The sequence below is a fragment of the Mesoplodon bidens genome (assembly GCF_964165515.1).
Source record: "Mesoplodon bidens genome assembly, chromosome: 11".
Classification (NCBI taxonomy): domain Eukaryota; kingdom Metazoa; phylum Chordata; class Mammalia; order Artiodactyla; family Ziphiidae; genus Mesoplodon; species Mesoplodon bidens.
In genome coordinates this window covers 21,326,206-21,349,819 of record NC_138167.1, presented here as the reverse complement: position 1 = coordinate 21,349,819, position 23,614 = coordinate 21,326,206, and the positions used below count along the sequence as shown (strand labels likewise).

The 23,614-nt window shown below is 41.2% G+C and overlaps 1 protein-coding gene across 1 annotated transcript in view; it reads left to right on the top strand.

Annotated features, from left to right (window-relative positions):
* ITPR2 (inositol 1,4,5-trisphosphate receptor type 2) overlaps window positions 1–23,614 on the top strand; it is a 534,949-nt gene that overhangs the window by 124,616 nt on the left and 386,719 nt on the right. Inside the window, exons 9-10 of the mRNA XM_081250074.1 lie at window positions 1,059–1,154; window positions 14,093–14,137. Of these exons, the coding sequence (XP_081106200.1) occupies window positions 1,059–1,154; window positions 14,093–14,137 (141 nt within the window). The remainder of the gene's footprint in view (window positions 1–1,058; window positions 1,155–14,092; window positions 14,138–23,614) is intronic.

The following is a 23,614-nucleotide window of genomic DNA, read 5'->3' as shown; positions in this document are numbered from 1 at the left end:
TGATCATACCGTAGTAACTGGTGGAGCTGGGACTCATAAACAGTCGTCTTTGGACTGGAAAACCTGAGCTTTGCTACAACACCGAGTCACCTGTCATAAGTGACAGTTGCAGACCCCACTTTCATGCTCAGTGAGCCTAGTGGCTCAGCACCTGGGGCAAGACAGGTTGCTAGGACAGGTATCAAAGGACATGGTGTTAGTAAACAGGCAACACATGGAAAGGGCCAGGAAGTAAGTTAATCCAGACCTCCAGGCCTTGGCGTTTATGGTTCTCTCTGCCTGGAATGATCTCTTCCAATCTCTCTGCATGACTGTCTCATTCTTTTTTTTTTTTTTTTTGGTACGCGGGCCTCTCACTGTTGCGGCCTCTCCCGTTGCGGAGCACAGGCTCCGGACACGCAGGCCCAGCGGCCATGGCTCACAGGCCCAGCCGCTCCGCGGCATGTGGGATCTTCCCGGACCGGGGCACGAACCCATATCCCCTGCATCAGCAGGCGGACTCTCAACCACTGTGCCACCAGGGAAGCCCATGACTGTCTCATTCTTATCCACCAGAGTGCCCATGCTGATTGCAGTGTCGATAGAAAGTAGCCTACTCTAGGTACCCAGTCATGCACTCTATTTAGTTCCTCCTGGCACTTGCCAAATCTTATTCATTGAAAGCTCTGGTCTTATTCATTACTGCGGTCCCTACTGCCTAGAAGAGTATCTGACACATGGTAGGCAACAGGTTCATTCATAATCTGTTGAATGAATGAATAACAAATATGGGGAAACCCCACAGTATTTACAGTTTTGGCCCGGGAAACATGTCTTTTGAAGTAAGGCACCTGTATTTGCAGCTGTGAGGTGTGAGAATCATGCAAGCCCAGTGAGTTAACTGTGCAATTACTCATTTATGGGGAATTTTGTTTTTCTGCCACATTGTCCTCCTGAAAACGTATATTAGATCTGACAAGTTTAGCATGAACAGGCGGGCACCCCATGTAAACTGTTGGCATTTGCTGGCCAGGAACATGCATGTCTTTTAGCCATTATTTTTGTTTCTCTGTCTGTAGGTAGTTCATCATGACCCATGCCGTGGAGGTGCAGGACAATGGAACAGCTTGTTCAGGTTTAAACATCTTGCAACCGGGAACTATTTAGCTGCAGAGGTAAGATTAATGGATATAGTGTTGCTAGATCCCTGATTCTGAAATAGTGGAACAGGCAATATAGAAGATGTTGTATTTGAAGAAACAGTTATTATGCACATTTCATTATTGCCTGTCGTGTTCTGGATTGGCATGTCAGTTGTTCTCAAAATGTAAATATTAGTTAAAACCTTAAAATAATTTTTGTCTTGAAAATGAAAACAGCAGCAACCACAACAACAGAACTGTGTGGTTAGTTTGCTGTAAGGGCATCTGGAAGGGGGTATCTGATTTGCATCTGTGTGGGATGCGTCCTGAGATTTGCTATTTAGCTTCACTCTTTCGGAATGTCTGCGTTGGAGCCATGATCAGCGCATAGTCGATGTGGTGTAGTCTAGATAGTTTCTGGTTGATCTTCTGTGGCTATTCTTTTACTGATGGGTGGCTTTCATCGTTCAAACCATTGGAGAGGAAAGGGTTTTTTCCTTGAGATACTGCACTGCCCTAAAACTGTCAATAAATATGGTAAAGACTTAGAAGGGTCTTTTCTTTCTCCACTAAATGCATGTTGACAATCAGAATGAAGCGTAGGTAGATACAATAGTACAGATGTTTATTTATTTATTTATTTATTTATTTTTAATTTTTTGCGTTACGTGGGCCTCTCACTGTTGCAGCCTCTCCCGTTGCGGAGCACAGGCTCCCAACGTGCAGGCTCAGCGGCCATGGCTCACCGGCCCAGCCGCTCCGCGGCATGTGGGATCTTCCCGGACTGGGGCACGAACCCGTGTCCCCTGCATCGGCAGGCGGACCTCAACCACTGCGCCACCAGGGAAGCCCCAAGGAGAATGGATTTTATGTGTAACTTAAAGAGCAGTGTTCTAAGTAATTTGTGTTCAAAGCCGACCACTCCAGAGTGGCACTGTCCAATGTGGTAGTCACCAGGCACACATTGGTTATTTAAATTAAAGTTAACAGTCTTAAAATTAAGTAAAATTAGAAAGACTGGCAGCCTGAGAAGTCACAGAAGCAACTGGAAAATCAAATGGGCTGAGTCACAGAGGCCAGGCAAGGGAAGATAAGAGTTTCAGCAAGGGGGGAAAGCTACCAAAAAGGTCAGGAACAAAATGTTACAATATTTGGCAAGAACGGGGTCATCTGTGACTTCACGGAGAGCTTTTTTTTTTTTTTTTTGGTACGCGGGCCTCTCACTGTTGTGGTCTCTCCCGTTGTGGAGCACAGGCTCCGGACGCGCAGGCTCAGCGGCCATGGCTCACGGGCGCAGCCGCTCCGCAGCATGTGGGATCTTCCCGGAGCGGGACACGAACCCGTGTTCTCTGCATCGGCAGGTGGACTCTCAACCACTGAGCCACCAGGGAAGCCCCACTGAGAGCATTTTTAATGGAAACCGGAATGCAGGGGGTGGAGGAAGGGATGAGGAAGTCAGGAAGCAGAAAGAAGTGCTGACTGAGTTTTCAGATAATGACTGTGAAGGGGGAGAAATATTAATAAAAGGAGAGTAAGAGTCCAATTAGACAGACTTTTATGAAGTAGTTTTAGAAAAAGTAAGGTGGATGAGTTGTTTTTATATTAAAGGGAAGGACCTATCACAGGGCAGGACTTGGCGGTGTATTACTCTTTTCCCCCAGCTTTTCCACTCTCAGCACACCGATTTATAATTTAAAATATTAATTTAATGTGCTTGAGGCACCCCTGGTGAATTGGATGATGTAATTCTTGAATTGCCTTTGAGCTTATGGTGTTTATATTGGCCAGTGTGGCAAAGAGGGCCTAGAGTAGTGGGAAGACAAGTCCCAGGTAGGCCGCTCACAACCTCTCTGCCTTTAAGCAAGTAGTTAAGCTCTCTGAACTTCAGTTCGCTTGTGTGTAAAAAAGGTGATAATATATATTACATGGGATTTTTTGGAATTAAAGAATATCTTGTGAATTTTCAGCACCTTGTTCATAAAAGGTATTCAGTAAGTGTTAAGTCCCTTCACTTCCACTGGGAGGAAGGAGACAGAAATTATGTAGTAGTGTTTATTATTATTATTTTAAAATTTATTTTTATTATTTTGATTTTCCAGAACTGACATTTCTTTGTCAATCAGATAACTTAATGGGGAAAAAAGTTGAGAGGCTCACCACTGGCTACCTTGTGCCTAGAACAGTGTCTGATATTTAATTTACATTCAGTAAATATTAGATAGTCTAATGAATGAATCATAGAGACAATGAGGTACACATCCAATGATTTCACTTTACAGAAAAGGAAACCACATCCAATCATTTCACTTTACAGAAAAGGAAACCCAGACTCAAAGAGGTGATTTATTTTGTCCAAAGTTAAAAAACAAGATTAATGATAGTATCCAGGCTGAATGCTACACTTGCCTTGTTTCATCCGTACCAGTGGTTCTCAGCCGAGGGTGATCTTGTCCCCAGGGGATATTTGGCAATGTCTGGAGACATTTTTATTGTCACTGTTGGGGAGAGGTGGCTACTGGCATCTAGTGGGTAGAGGCTAGGGATGCAGCTAAACACCCTATAATGTGCAGGACACACCCCCCAACAAAGAGTTATCTGGCCCCAAATGCCAATAGTGCCAATGTTGAGAAACCCTGATCTCCGTTATACTGAAATTACACAACCTTTTATTGACAGTCTACTAGGTGGAAGCACTACTTTGTTATTGTGAAAAAAACGAAGATGATTAACATTTTGTCCTTGTTCTTTAAGAATTTGCAATCTAGAGGAGAATTAGATTAACTCATCACTAGGACATCTCTTTTGCAATTGTTTCCAGCATACATAAACTTCTGAGATAACTGGTTTTGTGTAATGTTTACATTATTAACATCTATAGAAGACCATGATAAATCTCACAGTAAGTTTAAAGGGCTGCAACCTTAAGTGTAAGCATATGTGAGAAAAAACACCTAAAATTTTTACTTATACTTCCTTAACATGATATTCTATTTAACCAGTACTTACTGGGTGGCGAAGTTATTCAGAAAAATGTAATAAGCTTATTGTTTGTTTAGAAATGAAGGGGGAACTAACTAAATAAAATTAGACCCTTCGTACGATGAAGATTCTGTAGTCTTACTATAGAGACAAAGCACATAAATTGCAAGCTATCCAAGAATAGCACCATATTTTGCGTGTGTATATGTGTGTGAATTGTGGAAAACATCTAGGAATTAGGACAGTGATATAACACGGTTTAGATTTTATTCTCTAAGTTACTAAAGTGAACCAACATTTAGAAATGGACCCTTATTCAATTTGAATATTTCCAACAGTATTGTCTTAGGGAATTCAAGGTTTATTTTTGAGTAATATGCAGTGCTAGAAACTCATGGACAAAATGTGGAACAAAGTATTTAATTATGAATTAGGTAATCAGGGCATTTGTGGCTGCATCAGATAATGCATTACAGTACTGTATTATTAGGCTGTCTTCCTATAATTTCTGTGGGCCATACAAGAAATTAGGTGAGGGGAAAGTAAACAGTCATGTAGTTTTGCTTTTAATATACAGGACAGTTTTGCTTTTAATGTCAGCACACTCTGTGCCATGTTGCTATAGATCTTTTTCTTGTATCACCTTATTGGTTCAGGAGAGTTCACAACCATGTCTGTGGGGCAGAAAGTAAATTTATCATATTTTGAATAGGATAATATGGGAGCCTTAGTAAATAGTTCTTCTATAGCCATGGGAGAATGATAAATCAAATATCATAATTTATGATCTGCTGCATTTTCTTTCTTTGGATATTATTAAAGCAATAACTTTTGATGATCCTTTCCAAAACAAGATGGAGGGACTAGTGCAAAATAATTTTGTTAAAGATTTTATAATTGCCCTTTTAAAGACTGCTAGCTTATTTGTTTGTAGATAGTTCGGACTTCCACCAGATGGCAGTAAACACTTATTTCCTAACTATACAGTAGTCTTTGGATTTAATTAATTAAGTAAAAACTTTGTACTCAAGAACCTGTACATTAGCATAGAATCTTAGGCATATTAGGGCTGTAGTTTTAAATATCCCAATGTTTAGCTCTCTATCAAATATACCAGCCATAGTATATGAAAAGGGACTCTCTCTCTCTCTCTTTCTCTCTCTCTCTCTATATACACACAAACATATATAACACATATATATACATACACATACAATATATATATATAAAATAGAGAAATATACATGCCAGACCCTATACACATGTATAAATATATATCAAAATAGAAATGATGCCTGGTACATATAAGCATCCAGTAAAGGTTATTTTTCCCTTCTTTTCTTTTCTAGACCTAACAGTCAGCATAATAGGCTGGCTCTGAAATGCCTGGTCATTCGAAAGAGGAACATATAATTATTTACAAATCCACATGTGATGATTTTATAACTTCAATTGTATATATAATAAAAATTGATCAAAAGACATTTCATTATAAAAAAGTAACTTTTTTTTTACGAAAGTGAACAAAAATTATGGACTTACAACTTGTGGTCTGCTTCTTGCTACTGTTAGAGGGACAGTTGCAGCTGTCTTTAATTTGATAGGTGGTACAACCATGACTTTCTCTCTCTAGGTGTTCATGATATTACTCTCTCTCTCTCTGCCGCTTTTCTATTCTGACTTAGTCCCACTCTCTACCTGACTTCATTCTGGTCCTCTTTGGCCTCTTACATGAGGACTCCCTTCAGAGCTTAGTGGTGGCTGTTTGCTCTTTCTCTTCTCTATCACTCACTCCCGTGGCTGCAGTGGGTCGTGACTTGGATCTCGGGTATCTCACTGCCATTGAAACTCAATAATCATATCTAAGCTGGAAGTGTTTCCCCACAGAGAGTGAATTTTCTTAGCTCTGGGTTAAAAACGTGGGAGTCACGGTAAACGTGTTTTTCTCTCTCAGTTTATGCATTCAGGTTCTCCTGACTGTCTCTGCAGAATCTTCCGCATCTGCTTTCTCCTTTCCGTTTCAGCATTGATGTCGCTGGGGCTCTCACCCCTTACGTGAACCCCACACTTGGTTACTTTGCTTCTTTCATCATCTGTCTCTGTCTCCTACTAATTACGGCCAAGTGAGGATTTTTTTTTTTTTTTTTTTTGCGGTACGCGGGCCTCTCACTGTTGTGGCCTCTCCCGTTGCGGAGCACAGGCTCTGGACGCGCAGGCTCAGCGGCCATGGCTCACGGGCCCAGCCGCTCCGCGGCATGTGGGATCCTCCCGGACCGGGGCACGAACCCATGTCCCCTGCATCGGCAGGCGGACTCTCAACCACTGCGCCACCAGGGAAGCCCCCAAGTGAGGATTTTTAATGCGCTGTTTCTGCAGACATTTTCCCAATGATATTCAAAATCTTTCTGAAGATGCAAACCCTTTAGCCTGTGGCAAAAAGCCCCATTGGCCCGACCTCTTCCTACCTTGGATCACACCAGTACTCGTTATGGAGGTGGGAGGGAAGGTATATGCTATCAGAACTAAAAGATGTCGCTTTGAAGCCCTCAGACCTGTGCTTCTGAATAACCCTGCCGCTCGCCAGCAGTGTGACTTTGCATGGGGTACTTCACTTGATGCCTCCTCTGGAAAATGGGGCTAAGGGTCCCTTCTAATAGGATAATTGTGTGGGGAAATGAATGAACCTTAGAAGCATATAAAAAGTATTCCGTAAATGACCTTTATGGGTCTTCTCTCATCAAGGCTCATTTTCTCACCTATTTGGCATTGGCTCCGCCTGCACTGCCTGTCCTCTTTACCCCCTCTTCCTTCTTCTTCTTTTTTTTTTTTGGCAGTTTTAGTTTTTATTTTCTTTTTTAACTTTTATTTTATATTGGAGTGTAGCTGATTTACAATGTTGTGTTAGTTTCAGGTGTACAGCAAAGTGATTTAGTTATGCATATACATATACCTATTCTTTTTCAGATTGTCTTCCCATATAGGTTATTACAGGGTATTGAGCAGAGTTCCCTGTGCTATCCAGTAGGTCCTTGTTGAGAATCAATTTTATATAGATAATCTTTCCTTCTCTCCCAGTCATACTGAATAATTCTACCTATCCTTCAAGGCTTCGCTCATATGCTACCTACTCCATGAATAATTCTTCAATAAATTTGCCCACCACAGATCCCTCCTTCTTCTGACCTATATTATTTATAAATTATGCATTCCTGTCTTATATCTCTTGTCACGTTCTATTTTGTATTACCGCTAACTGTATTTTTGTCTTCTCTTCCGTCCTAGATTGTAAGGTCTTGTGGTCAGGGACCATATTCTCTTTGTCTTTGCTAAAATACCGTATGCCACCATGCTTTGTCCATTATAGATGTTCTATTAATATTTACTGAGTAAATGATTGAGTAGCATATTAGATCTCTCTCTCTCCAATGCCAGATTTATAATTTATTTTTTAACATGAGGAAATATTTCCTTTAAAGCCCTAAAAGATTCAGGAACCTCCACATCACTACGTCTTTCTTTCCCCATCTTTAGGAATGTATTTTTTGGATTCATCCTTAGTCTAATTACTTAATTACTGTGCTTATTATGGTTAGAGTAGGAAATCAGCAGTATAATTGAAACATATATTAAAGTGTATATTTACTTGGCCTTTGGTTAATACTGATGGATTTATGTAGCCATAGATTTGTTTGGGTGCTTCCTCCTCCTCTTTCTCCTTCCTCGTCTTCCTGTTCTTCTTCTCCTCCTTCTCATTATTATTATTATCACTTTAATGAATTTACTGAAGCAATAATTTTATTTATTTTTTAATATTTAAAAAAAATTTATCTATTTGGCTGCGTCAGGTCTTAGTTGCGGCACGCGGGATCTTTCATTGCGGTGCCCGGGCTTCTCTCTAGTTGTGGCCCGCGGGCTTAGTTGCCCCCCAGCACGTGGGATCTTAGTTCCCCAACCAGGGATCGAAGCCACATCCCCTGCATTGGAAGGCAGATTCTTAACCACTGCACCACGAGGGAAGTCCCTGAAGCAATAATTTTATATAAAAAAGGCCACAGTGCAGCCTGTGAGACACAAGATGAGGCGAAATCTAACTGATCGGCACCGTCTTTAGTATTGTTGCCAAAGACATGAATATGTAAAATTTAATGACATGTAATTAGTATGATTAGGCTTTGGTCATAGACTTTTCTCTTTTACAGATGAGGACCCTGAGTTCCATGGAGGTTAGGCGACCTTTCCTAAGGCCCATGGCATTTCCTTCCAGACCAGAGTCTGTAATCCGGTTCCCCACACGTCCCTCAGGAACTAACTGGGTGATCCTAAAAGGGTGAAATGTGTGAAGACAATTTTAGAAAGTAACATTGTCTTTAAGGTAGAATATGACCTATGTCTTAAAGGGCATGCATGACTCCTGTTTGACTTAGGTACGTTAGTTCCTGTTTCTGTACACATTATAGTTATGGGTATGTCATGGCTTCCAGCATGAAGTTAATATACTTTAGAGTGTCTTTAACCAACTAGTCTAAATGCTTACTGAATGAAAACTTTGACCATAGGTATATCCTGGTTAAACATGTTACATATCTTTTGAATATAATTTAGCTATAATTTTAGTATGTATTTTTTAATTTAAAAAGAAAAGTCTGAATTTTTCAAACTGAAAACAAAAGAATATAGCACAGTGATCCTTTATTTTTTAAAGTCATTTTATTTTATTTTTATTTGGCTGCACCACATGGCATGTGGGAATCTTAGTTCCCTGACAAGGGATAGAACCTGGGCCCTGGCAGTGAAAGCGCCAATTCCTAACCAGTGGACTGCCAGGGAATTCCCTAAAACAGTCATCCTTGACTAAAAGAGCTAAATAAACCCCTTCTGTGCACTATGCTGACCTTTCATTACTACTGAGTAAAAGTGTGTCTTTTTGATTTTGGTTAATCAGTAGACAGGAGGCCAGTTAAGTCACTGTCTTTTCACTTTCTACCTTTCACTGTTGGATTCCAAAAGCAGGAATAATACTGTTTTGGAACGGATTCATTTATTCATAATTCAAGGGAATTTAAGGAGCCTGAGGTACGCATCTCCATAGAAAAATAAAATTCAGCCTCAGATCTCCCCAATTGCTGGCCTAGCACCAGCAGGCAACTTGTAACCGGATTCCTATTTTATCATCCCTCCCCCACCTGCTCTGAAAATTGAAAGACTGCTGTCCAGTGGCTCTTGGACTTGGTTCTGACTTCCAGCCACTCCTCTCCCTTATTCCCCCACTCACTTTCCAGTTTGTTTAACTATTTGTTTAACCACAGTTTAGTTTTGTCTGTTCTTAGATTTCATATAAATGGAGTCATACCATGTCTGGCTTCTTTCACTTTAAAATAGAGATGTAATTGACATATAACATTGTATTAGTTTCAGGTGTACAACATAATGACTTGAGATATATATATGACATATATCTATATTGACATGATTACCACAGTAAATCTTGATAACATCCATCACCACACAGTTATACATATTTTTTCTTGTGATGAGAACTTTTAAGATCTACTCTCTTAGCAACTTTCAGATATGCAATTCAGTATTATTTATTTATTTTTTTTGCGGTACGCGGGCCTCTCACTGCTGTGGCCTCTCCCGCTGCGGAACACAGGCTCCGGACATGCAGGCTCAGCGGCCATGGCCCACGGGCCCAGCCGCTCCGCAGCATGTGGGATCCTCCCAGACCGGGGCACGAACTCATGTCCCCTGCATCGGCAGGCGGACTCTCAACCACTGCGCCACCAGGGAAGCCCGCAATTCAGTATTATTAAATGTAGTCACCATGTGCCGTCACATTACCAGGACTTATTTTCTTATAACTGGAAGTTTGTGCATTTTGACCCCCTTCACAGATCCTTCCCACTCCCACCCCTGCCTCTGGTAACCACACACCTGATCTCTGTTTCTATAAGTTTGTTTTCTGTTTGTTTGTTTTAGATTCCACATATAACTGAGATCATACAGTATTTGCCTATCTCTGGCTGACTTATTTCACTTAACATGACGCCCTCAAGGTCGATCCATGTTGTTGCAAATGGCAGGATTTCCTTCTCTTTTATGGCTGAATAATATTCCATGGTATATATATATATTTTTTTTTTTTTTTTTTTGCGGTAGGCGGGCCTCTCACTGTTGTGGCCTCTCCCCTTGCAGAGCACAGGCTCCGGATGCGCAGGCTCAGCAGCCATGGCTCACGGGCCCAGCCGCTCTGCGGCATGTGGGATCTTCCCAGACCGGGGCACGAACCCGTGTCCCCTGCATCGGCAGGCGGACTCTCAACCACTGCGCCACCAGGGAAGCCCCATGGTATATATTTTTGAGATCTACCCTTGTTGTGTACATCAGCAGCCCATCATTTTATTGCTGAGTAGTACTCCATTGTTTGAATATGCCATATTTTGTTCATCCATTCTCCTGTTACATGATATGCATTTTTGTCTAAGCCTACTTTCTGGCCCTATTTTATGTCCCTACCATTGTTCCCCCCGCCTTTCCCATCATCCTCAAATGAATGTGCCTGTTTTAGTTGATTTTCCTGGAATATGGTTACCTCTGCAGACACAGTTCTTTCTTTAGCTGAGGAGAGCTTTATTTTCCATAATCTGTGATTATGGCTTGTATTCCACTGATTTTCTCTTCCTTCTAGTATCCTGGTTGCTCATTAGTTGATACCCCATTCTCTGGTCCTCCGTGACCATGTCCTTTTTCCTAATTTTCATTTCTTTGCACTTCTCCTCTATGGTGAAAGATGGCTGTTCCATTTTTATCCTTTGCATCACTCATTTCCAGTCATGTCAACTCTGCTTGTTCCTGCTGCCGACATGGACTTTAATTTTGTATTTATGTTCTCATTGTTATTGAGATCCTCCTTAATTTAACTTCTTCCTTTTTTTTTTTTTTTTATCTCGGTACGCGGGCCTCTCACTGCTGTGGCCTCTCCCGTTGCGGAGCACAGGCTCCGGACGCGCAGGCTCAGCGGCCATGGCTCACGGGCCCAGCCGCTCCGCGGCATGTGGGATCTTCCCGGACCGGGGCACGAACCCGCGTCCCCTGCATCGGCAGGCGGACTCTCAACCACTGCGCCACCAGGGAAACCCAATTTAACTTCTTTTTATATTGTGATTATTTCTTATATTATTATATTATTTATCTGATTATTTTTATATTATATTTTCCTGTTCACCTTCTGCTGCCTTCACATGGAGGCAATGTTTACTTGCACTTTCTTGAATATGCCAAACCATTTCCTGAAAATGTATTTTGTATCATACCATAGATAATATTCAGAAAGACTCTAAGAATTCCCCCCCATTGTAACGTACTTTTTAACCAGTCCCGTGTTGTTTTTTCCTGCTTTCCTCCCTGATTGTCCTCAGACAAGTGAGCTCCGTGCAGAAGCAGAACGGTTGAGTGGACGGTCTTTTTGTTCCATTTCTCTTTTTCTCAATTCTCTTGCAAAATCTTTAGCTGCAGGGCAGCCTGCAGGGTCCTGATGTATTTCCCAGTTCCAGCAGGTGTCCAGTCTGCGTCCCTGGGCTCTCTTGAGGTCGCTTCTCTCCCCGGCCCCTCTGCTATTTTTCCTTTATCACACAGTGTCATTCCAGCCCACAGCAGCTACAGTTTTTTCTCTTCTCGTCCTTTCTTCAGACAGCACTGCTTAGAAAGCCCTCTGCCGTCATCTGCTCCCTCCGCTTTCTGCCCATTTGCTTTCTGAGCTTTGTTGTATCTCTCTGGCCATGAGAAGACAGAGAGAGGTAGTGGACAGTGGGTGGGAGGATGGGGGAAACAATTTTCTGCTCCATCTCACAGCAGCTTCTCAGTGATGGAGAAGCACTTCTGTATAGGTCTTTGGTTGGTGAATACTCGGGGTCTCTGGGTTGGGGACACAGAGTGGAACTGCAGCAAGTATCTTCTGAACTGTGTTCACCTGGCCACTGGCTTGAAGTCAGGTTGAGGTTTGCCATGAGATGACAACTGGGGAGTTAGTGCCTCTCCCCCAGCACTATCGGCTTTATAATTACTGTCAATTGATTGATGATTTGGGGTTGAGATGGTTTTCAACCTTAGTCTTCAATGAGATGGAGAGTGTTTTGCTTTGTTTTTGATCATTTTCAGTACTGTCATTAATATTTAGTGATAAGTTGGGAGGGGCATTCCTCAGAGCTACTAGCCAAGTGTCATTCTGAGAAAGACACCCAGCCTTACATCTTAAATGGTGACTTTAATTACCTGGGGTTGCGTATTGTATACACCAACTGATTCACATTAATAGGATTACATTCAATTGGACAACTTGTTATTTTGAGAAAACACCTTCTAAACCAGATGCTTTACAAATGATCAGCGAGGACAGCTTTTTGAAACTGTGTAGTCAGGTGGAAATCAGGAGTTACGGATGCTAAGCAGCTGGAAATATGTGGGCCAACAGGCAGCATGTCCAGAACTCATGCTTTCTCATTGCAATGACCCCTAAACTCCACAGTCCAACCCAGACACATGTGTTCTTTTTTTTTTTTTTAACGTCTTTATTGGAGTATAATTGCTTTACATTGTTGTGTTAGTTTCTGCTGTACAACAAAGTGAATCAGCTATACGTATGCATATATCCCCATATCTCCCTCCCACCCTCCCTATCCCACCCCTCTAGGTGATCACAAAGCACTGAGCTGATCTCCCTGTGCTATGTGGCTGCTTCCCACTAGCTATCTATTTTACATTTGGTAGTGTATACAAGTCCATGCCACTCTCTCACTTCGTCTCAGCTTACCCTTCCCCCTCCCCGTGTCCTCAAGTCCATTCTCTTTGTCTGCGTCTTTATTCCCGTCTTGCCCCTAGGTTCTTCAGAACCCTTTTTTTCTTTTAGATTCCATATATGTATGTTAGCTTACGATATTTGTTTTTCTTTCTGACTTACTTCACTCTGTATGACAGACTCTAGGTCCATCCACCTCACTACAAATAACTCAATTTCATTTCTTTTTATGTCTGAGTAATATTCCATTGTATATATGTGCCACATCTTCTTTATCCATTCATCTGTCGATGGACAAACTTAGGTTGCTTCCATGTCCTGGCTATTGTAAATAGAGCTGCAGTGAACATTGTGGTATTATGAATTACCTCTTTTTGAATTATGGTTTTCGCAGGGTATATGCCCAGTAGTGGGATTGCTGGGTCGTATGGTAGTTCTATTTTTAGTTTTTTAAGGAACCTCCGTACTGTTCTCTGTCTCTCCATCTGTTTGAGACATGTGTTCTTGTTTGTTAGTTTAAATAGTCCTCATGCATTAGCTGACATAGCTGATATATAGATCCTCTTTTGCTTGACTTTCTTTTCTTGTGTGTATAGCACGTGGAGCATGATCTTGAATCATTGTTAAAACTTTCCTTTGGTCTCTTTTTAGAAATCGGTGTCTGCATTATTGGTCAATAGCAGATTTTGACGTGGGCAAAATGAACTCTCTTGAATGCTTCTTAAGAGGTGGTGAGACTGTCAGGTCTCGCTTGTTCAAAAATGTCAACTGTTTGATACAAACAAAGGCCATAAATTTGGCATTTTAACTCTTGTCTCCTGCAACTAGGGTTTGAAGGTATTTACTAACCATTTCTTTCTTAGCCTCTTTTTTTTTTTTTTTTTTTGCGGTACGCGGGCCTCTGACTCTTGTGGCCTCTCCCGCTGAGGAGCACAGGCTCCGGACGCGCAGGCTCAGAGGCCATGGCTCACAGGCCCAGCCGCTCCGCTGCATGTGGGATCCTCCCGGACCAGGGCACGAACCCGTGTCCCCTGCATCGGCAGGCGGACTCTCAACCACTGCGCCACCAGGGAAGCCCTAGCCTCTTTTTATGTTAAACTTAGTTAAGTGTACAATAGTGTACTGGAATTAAAGATCACTGTCTTGTTAATATGCTTTTAATAGCAATTCAAAAGTAGCTTTGTTTTTTGTTTTTTAGCTTAACCCTGATTATCGAGATGCCCAAAATGAAGGAAAAAATGTGGTGAGTAGAATTGTTTTATATGAACAAATTGAACAATTAATTTTATACGAACAAATTGAAAAGTTAGTAGAAAATTTGAAGACTAGGGCTCTGAGAGAGATTCTCCAAGTAGAGGCTGTGGATCAAAGATAAAAAGTAAATGATGATTTGGCTTAGATTATAAGAAGATGACCAGAAGTGGGTGTTTAGGGAGATTTCCAGAAACTTGGAGGCCACGCATGATAGATCGTTGAAGTCAACTGGATTTGGGAGGTATGGTGGGTCTAGGTTTAGTTTTCAGAAGTTCATAGAAATTAGGAAGGAGGAATGGAATTGTGGCATAATATTAAAATAGGACAACAGAACAATCCTTTTCAATTCAAGATAATTTGGTTTCTATTTATGGGGAGAAATTGAAGTGTTCAGTAACTAGATAATTCTAATTTCTAATAATCTACAGTGTGCTACTCAAAAAAAATTTGTAGTCTTATTTTAAAGCCAGTTTTCATGAAAAATACTTATTATTATTTATCCTGCTCATCTCATCATAATTTGGAAAGAATATGACTTAACAATGACAACATGATTTAATTCAATAAAAAATCCATAGGGGAAGGGAGTTACCAGTGGGGATGGGGGTGGGTTATGGGTGAAACTATATGGTGATAGATGGCAACTAGACTTGTGGTGGTGACCACTTTGTAGTATATAAGATGTCGAATTGTTAATGCTGTACACGTGAAACTTATTAAAAAATTCAGAAATTCAGGATATTTTGATGTGATCCAAATAAAGCCTGGACGATGCACTGGATTTTTTTTTTTTTTTTTTTTTGTGTGTGTGTTTGCTATTATCATTCGGTGTTTCCTATTTTTTTTTTTTTTTGGTGTTTCCTATTATCAATCATTTCATTATTGTTGTTATATCAATATTTTTGATTACTCCTGCAGCTACTGTCCACTGCCCCATGGTGTCTACTGCCTTTTCTGTGTGTGACTCTCAGCAGGGCTGGATTTCTTTAAAAGCAATTTAGCCAGATATTTTGATATAAAATAGACACAGTCTATAATACAGTTTTGTTAGGAATTTTGCCATCCCTTTTGGAATGGGTAGGTATTATTACTGCCTCACCCCAGATTCTGCTCTTTGATAGAAACAGTTGGAATGTTTCATTAAAATGACTACTGTTTTACATTGGCGCACAGATTTACGTTTTAGGAGGCTATGGGGCAGATGGATCAAATAAGAATTTCTGGACCTGAGTCAACCCTGTGTGACTCCTCTCTCCATATGATTATCATGTTTACAATAGAAATAAGCGAAGTATCAGGTCACTGACCCAGTGAAAACTTGTAATTTGTGTCAAAATGTCTTTAAATATAGAAGTAGGTTTGTTAGATCCATTGGATCTTTTATTTATGATTCAATTTTATCCGCCTGTGTGGGCTTTTCTCCCCCTGGTTTTCAAATAGCTGAACCAGAATGGTTGGGTCCTTACCTTCCTATGATTTAGGAAAATGCTATCAGTAGCCATGTTTAAAAAGCAAAGCCTGAATCATAGTTTCTTTGGTTCTTCCTATAAGCTTGTCGATGGTCTCAATGGTTTCCAGCCAGAGACCGGACCACCAGGAAAATACCCATACAAGTGGTGTTTATAACTCACTGCACGCACACTATGGGGAACCGTGCTGCTTCTCAGTAAGAAGGTGTTAGAAAAAACGTCTTATAGGAATTGGGCTTGTGCGATTGATTTTGGGGAAGATTTAAAGAAGTGGGGCTTTGCTGTGGTTGGGAATGCTGTTAGGGAGAGGAGGTATCTTAATACATTTTATCTGTGGGTAGGGCAGGCTAGGTCTGTAATTGCTAAAGGAGCAGCAGTCGCTCATATTCGCTAGAGGAGAGGAGCGGGATTGTCATTTTTTGTGGCTTGAACACCGTTCACAGTCTGTCGGTGTTCAGATATGGTTAGGGAGTGGTGGTGTTTTGTCTTGATCCATTCCAGCCATGAAGTGACCTTGTCTGGTGTTGCTGTTTTGTGAAATTGTCCATATTCACTAGGAGAACACCATGGCCCAGCTGGAGTGTCAGGTCAGCTCATACACCAGGCCAGCTGTCGGATGTCGGGGACTGCTTTTCTCTTTGTCCAGGTTTATTTCTGTGACATTCTATGTGACTTCTTGAGCATGCTGTAGAGACAGCGGAGCTCTACTGTAGCACCACCATGACCTTGTGTAGCCTTGGACCAGTCAGATAGCTTTCCTGAGACTCATTTTCTTCACCTGTCTGATAGGATGGGGATGTTTGCCCTACATCTCTCACCTGCATGCCATGGGGATAAAATGCCAGCAGACAAATGGAAAACTCTCTGAATAAAAGATGTTAGTAGGCTAAAAATGTAAGTCGTTTGTATTAAAAGGTCATCATATCAAAGCTTCAAATTGTGCAATTGAATTAAATCTCTGGCTCATCTCCTTTTGGCTACGTACCATTTGGAGATGCTACTGATGATTCTGGGCAGAGCTGAGTGGGAGAATACAGTGAATGAAGGTTTATGGAGCAGCACAGAGCATATAAATAAGTAGTAAATCCATGGTGAAGTTTACCCTCTGTGTTAATCAAGCTTTTGATTAGACTTGCTGAATTTTTCTCCTTTTATTCTCAAGTGCAGTTTCTTTATCCTCCTCTGTAGGTGAGAAAGAGCACTCCTCTGTTTAAGCAGTGTTACTAGCAATACTTTAGTTGCATACAACATAGGTGGGCTTGCTTTTGCTGTAGAGTTTTATGACTGGATCTCATCTGTCATCTCAGAGACACATCCAACTGGAGACATCTGATTTCATTCCCTCTAAAACCCCTCGCTTGAAAGTAAATAAAACTGAGAATATGGAACAGTAAAGCTAACAATATGGCTTCTCATTTTATACACCATTTACCATCTAGCAATAATGATGTTTCTGTCGAAAAAAAGAAAACAGGGCTTCCCTGGTGGCGCAGTGGTTGAGAGTCCGCCTGCCGATGCAGGGGACACGGGTTCGTGCCCCGGTCCGGGAAGATCCCACATGCCGCGGAGCGGCTGGGCCTGTGAGCCATGGCCGCTGAGCCTGCGCGTCCGGAACCTGTGCTCCGCAACGGGAGAGGCCACAACAGTGAGAGGCCCGCGTACCGCAAAAAAAAAGAAAACAGGAGCGTTTAGAGTGTAGCCTGTGAAAAATGAAATCAGTTTCCCAAAACAATGCTATCTCACCTCAGATCTGGGTTCTAGTAACACTGAGTTCCCTGTGACCTGCTAATTATTTTCTTTCCTAATTTTCCCTATGTTGTCTATTAAATATCCAGTTAATATTTTTCCTGTAATTTAGAAACCTTTATCAAATGTGGCCCTCCATTTTTGAAGTTTCAGAGGTTAATGGATAGTGCTGCTGAAATGAGGCGGAGTGTGTCACAGCTCCCATTAAGACCCAAATAGCTGTATTTATTCTACAAAGAAGCCTATTATTTCCAATCTTACAAATGTACAGCATCCACAGGGACCCTGTAAATATTGGAACTGTATCAAGCCCAGCTGGGAACCTGAAAGTCGTTAGTTTTTTCTCCGTGAAAACCGGCATCTTTTCAAATGGCTCTTTGAAGGAGATTTTTCTGGAATAACACCACCCATTTTAACATTACCTTATTTATGTGGAATGTGATCTGATTTTTCCAGGGAATGTCTTTTGTCTGTGCTGCGGATCCTCAGCCTCAGCAATACTGATATATTGATATTTGGGCCAGATCACTCTTGGTTGTGGTCGGGCTGTTCTCTGCATTGTAGGATGTTTAGCAGCATCTCTGGACTTTACTCACTAGAGACCAGGAGTGGTCTCCCTCTTCTCCATCCCCCACCCCCCACCCAAGTTGTGGCAACTAAAAGTGTTTCTGGGAATTGCCAAATGTCTCTGGGGAGCCAAACTCTCTCCCTTTGAGAACCATCCGTCTTTGTGCAAAAACATACATTAAACAGAAATGTTCTAGGAAGCATGAAACTTTGCTGAAATAGACTTGAAAATTCTATTCTGTAGAATTTTTCTTTTGGGGGAGGGTACCAAATTCTGAAAGAAGACCCGCAAATTTCTTTGAGTTTTACTATGTATTCATCAGTGGTAAGATGATAAGGAAAAGAAAGAAAGAAGGGTCATATTGGGAATTAGTTTGAGAGCACCCGATTGTCAAGGAACCGTGGCAAGAGAAGTGTTTGCAGCTTTAAATGGCCGGGTTGTGTCTGTTCCATAAAGTCTACAGTGAGAGCCCCAGAGGGTCTGGAGCAAAACACAGATGCCTACACATTGTTATGCTGCCGTGGCCACAGGTCTGAATCGGCCCTGAAAAACGCAGACATTGTTTCTTACCGAATGTCTCTGGCTCTTCACAGCAGAATTGCTACGTGATGTCTCTGCTGAAAATGCGATGACTCACAAATGAGGCAACAGAGAAGGTGTAACAGGAGGCTCCCTGCTGTGCGCCGCAGGCAGGGCCCCTAGGAGCTAGAGAAGCTGGCAAGCCATTAGCATCCTCTGGCTTCTCATACAGGATTTTCAATTTGTATAATCTGCGAGGCTGTGTGCCTTTCCTTCCAAGTGAAAATGCTAGTTTTCTAAAAGCCCAGCAGACTAGGTTAACATTCTGCAGCCCTGCATTCCCTAAATTGAGAGTGTTTTGGAGACTGAGATGCTGTTAAATTTAACACCTGTTTAAGCTCTGTTGTACCTTAATGTCTTTTCATGATGCAAAGAGGGAGGGCAGTGTGCTTCTGTAATTCTCTGCAGAGAACTAGCGTTTAGGGGTCTTTTTTCTTACTTAAATAGAGATGTAGGTTCATAAACAAAAGGCACAAGCACAGAATTTTGAACAAAACTGCCTTCATATTGTAGAACTATAATATTAATTTTCTTGATTTTGAAGCTTGATCCATTTATTTAAAAACTGTATACTTATAACTCATTATTCATATTTCATTATTTAAAACATTCCAAGGGGCTGGCTTGAAGTTTGCTGACAAACCGCTATGACAGCTTGTTAAGCAAAGTAACAGAGTACAAGAGATTAACAGCAGAATGCTTAAGACTATAGCACTGTTTAAAAAACGTCTAAATGTGTTAGAAGCTCTTATGCACACCTAAACAATTGTTATGCTATTTATAAATGGGACTTATCTATTCATTAAAGCTTTTTTCCTCAAAGACCTAAGCAAATTATTTGGGGGTCCATTCCACTTATCCTAGGTAATTAAAAGTAAACCACAGGTCTTAAATAGTATGAGCAACTTAGAGTGACCTCTTTGAGCTAGCCCTAATAAGTGAGGTTCCTCTATGGAAAAGATTTTTATTGTTCACTGTAAGAGTGTCAAAATAGAGAGGTCTTTGGGGCTTCCCTGGTGGCGCAGTGGTTGGGAGTCCACCTGCCGATGCAGGGGACACGGGTTCGTGCCCCGGTCCGGGAGGATCCCACATGCCGCGGAGCGGCTGGGCCCGTGAGCCATGGCCGCTGAGCCTGCGCGTCCGGAGCCTGTGTTCCGCGACGGGAGAGGCCACAGCAGTGAGAGGCCCTCGTACCGCAAAAAAACAAAAAAACAAACAAACAAAATAGAGAGGTCTTTGACTGTATCTCCCACAGGGAGATATTACCAAGGGGGATGGGGTAGGAGGGCAATCTCTTGCAACCTGAATCTGCTCTCCTTTTATAAGTCTAGAAAATTCATTTTATTAGCCTTTCAAAAGGGGGAAAAGGACAGTACATACAGGAGGATTGATTCCACTAAATGAATTCACAAATGACTGATGTATAAAACACAGTGCCAACTGTCAGTTGCTAAGTAGATCTAAATCCTTGGGTCAGTTAGTGCATTTTCTCTGAAGGAAAGTCTGTATCAAAAGCTAAATTATGATTAGAAGTTTGGCATGGAGAGCTCAGGAAATTAGATGACACACATGCCTTTCAGGGATATGGAATTCCTCCAGGAAAACTGGAATACTAATTTGTTTCATCTACCCTAGCCTGCGGTGAGAGAAACGGTCAAATTCTTGTTCATTGACTCTCCATTTGTTTAGGTTACATGCTTATCTTCCCTTAATAAAGCCTTCCTTCAAATACGGTTCAACGTGATTGATTAGATTTTATTTTCCTTAGCTAAAATCATATTTTAATTGTGCCCTTCGAATACTCCATTTAAACCACTTGTGCTCAAATCTCTGTGCCTCCATAGTCACAAAAATCCTTTGAGTTTTTTTCTACAGCTGACTGATCTCGTCCATTATTTCTGCATTCTTACATTCTGAGGCAATCTCCCCTCACATGTATTAATAACACTCATTATGTTGGTGGTTCTTTCTTTTGGCCGCAATAGCCTTGCCAAACCCAGAAAAGACCTCTTTCATAATATTTCTCTGTGACGGTAGCTCTCCTCGTCTCTTTCTCCCCAAGTTTTCATGTTAAGATGTAATAAACAACACACTTCCTTTTCTTTCTTTCAGAATGAGCACTTCCTCTTCTTAAATCTCCCCTTTCCTCTTTCTCTGCCTTCTTCCTCATAGAGTGACTATTATCTTCAATTTCAGACGTCACCACCATTTTTACCACTGGGAAGGAGTTCATAGTTGTACGTGGTATTCTACTGGGCGTAGATACGTAAGAAGATTGTGTAGATCTTCTTAAGACCTTCTTGACTCAGTTATTTGGGGTCAGGCAGAAGTGTGATTCCTGTGTCACCATGACATTTCAGAGCCTTAAGACCTTCTTGACTCAGTTATTTGGGGTCAGGCAGAAGTGTGATTCCTGTGTCACCATGACATTTCAGAGCCTCCATGGAAAACTGCTCCTTTGCTGTCCAAATCTTAGTATAACACCTGGATTTTCACGTTGAGCTGCATGGCAGAGATGAACGCAATGACACACTTTTCTTTCATTGTTTTAGTGAGTTTGTTCACTCGTTTGTTCCTTCCCTCCCTCCCCCCCTCTCTCCCCATCTCTCCCATCTTTCCTCCCTCCCCCCTCTCTTTTCTTTTCTTTCCTCCCTTCCTTCAGTAGCTTTATTGAGATATAATTCACATACCATAAGAATTCTCATGTTTAGAATTACAGATCAGTGGTTTTTAGTATATTCACAGAGTTGTAAAACCATACCCACTATCTAATTTGAGAACATTTTTACCACACCCAAAAGAAAGCCCGTATCCACTAGAGGCTCCTGGCAACCTGGATCTACTTTCTCTATGAATTTGCCTTTTCTGGACATTTCATAGGTGGAATCATGCAATATATGGCCTTTCTTTCGTGGCTTCTTTCACTTAGCATAACATTTTCAAGGTGCATGCAGGTTGTACCATGTATCTATACTTCATTCCTTTCATGGCCAAATAATATTCCATTTGGTGCATGTACCACATTTTGTTTATCCATCGTTTGGATGATGGTTATTTCTACTTTCTGGCTTTTATAAGTAAAGCTGCTATGAACATTCAGTGCAAGTCTCTGTGGGGTCATATACTTTCATTTCTCTTGGGTAGATACCTAGAATTAGAATTGCTGGTTATATGTTTAACATTTTGAGGAACTGCCCAACTCTTCCTAAGTGGCTATACCATTTTGTGTTCCTCTAGCAATATATGAGTGTTACAATTTCTCCACATCTTAATGCTTGTTATTGTCTGTGTCTTTGACTATAATCATCCTAGTACATTTTCCTAATTAGTAATGATATTGAGTACTTTTGCATGTGCTTCTTGGCCATTTGTATGTCTTCTATGGAGAAATGTCATCACGTCCTTGCCTCAATTTTTATTTATTTATCTGTTTATTTACTTATTTATTTATGGCTGTGTTGGGTCTTTGTTGCTGTGCGTGGGCTTTCTCTAGTTGCGGCGAGTGGGGGCTACTCTTCGTTGTGGTGCACGGGCTTCTCATTGAGGTGGCTTCTCTTGTTGCGGAGCACGGGCTGTAGGTGCACGGGCTTCAGTAGTTGTGGCACGCAGCCTCTGTAGTTGTGGCACGCAGGCTCTGTAGTTGTGGTTCTTGGGCTCTAGAGTGCAGGCTCAGTAGTGGTGGCACATACGATTCGTTGCTCCGCGGCATGTGGGGGATCTTCCCGGACCAGGGATCAAACCAGTGTTCCCTGCATTGGCAGGCAGATTCTTAACCACTGTGCCACCAGCAAAGTCCCTTCTCAATTTTTAATTGGGTTACTTGTCTTTACAGCTATTCAGTTGTAATTGTTCTTTATATATTCTGGATACAAGTCCCTTATCAGATATATAATTTACAAATATTTTCTCTCAGACTATTTTTTTTAATAGACACTTTTTAAAGAGAGTTTTAGATCCATAGCAAAATCCAGTGGAAGGTACAGGGGGTTCCCACATACCGCTGCCAGCACACAAGTACAGCCTACTGTCAACATTCCGCACCAGGGGGGTACATTTGTTACACTGGTAAACCTGCCTTGACACATCATTATCACCCAAAGTTCAGAGTTTACATTAGGGTTCTCTCTCAGTGTTGTACATTCTATCAGTTTGACAAAAGTATAATGATATGTATCCACCATTATAGGATCATACAGAATAGTTACACTGCCTTTAAAATCCTCTGTGTTTTTCCTATTCATCCCTCCCTCCCCCAATCCCTGGCAGTATATTCACAGTATATTTTTATTGTGTCCATAATTTTGCTTTTTCCAAAAATCATATTTGGAATCACACAGTATGTAGCTTTTTCACATTGGCTTCTTTCAAGATGCATTTAAGGTTTCTTTGTGTCTTTTCATAACTTGATGGCTCATTTATTTTTAGTGCTAAATAGCATTCCATTGTTTGGATGTCCTACAGTTTATTTACCTACTCACCTACTGAAAGATTTCTTGGTTGCTTCTAAGTTTTGGTAGTTATGAATAAAGCTGCTGTGCAAGTTTTTGTGTGGATATAGCTTTTCAGTTCATTTGGGTAAATAACAAGGAGCATGATTGCTGAATCATATGGTATGGAATGTGTTTTGTTTTGTGTAAAACCACTGAACTGTCTTCCACAGTGGCTGTACCATTTTGCATTCCCACCAGCAGTGAATGAGAGTTCATGTTGCTCCACATCCTCATCAGCATTTGGTGTTGTCAGTGTTTAGGATTTTGGCCATTCAATAGGTGTATATGGTATCTCTTTGTTTTGAGTGATATCTCATTAGAGAATTTGCTATTCCCTAATGACATTTGATGTTGAGCATCTTTTCATGTATATACTTACCACCTGTATGTCGTCTTTGGTGAGGTGTCTGTTCAGGTCTTTTGCCCATTTAAAAATTGGATTATTTGTTTTATTATTATTGAATTTTAAGAGTTCTTTGTATATTTTGGACACCAGTTCTTTATCAAATTTGTCTTTTGCAACAGTTTTCTCCAAATCTGTGGTTCATCTTCTCATTCTTTTGAGAGTGTCTTTCATAGAGCAGAAGAAACCCGTTTTCATGAAAACCAGTTTA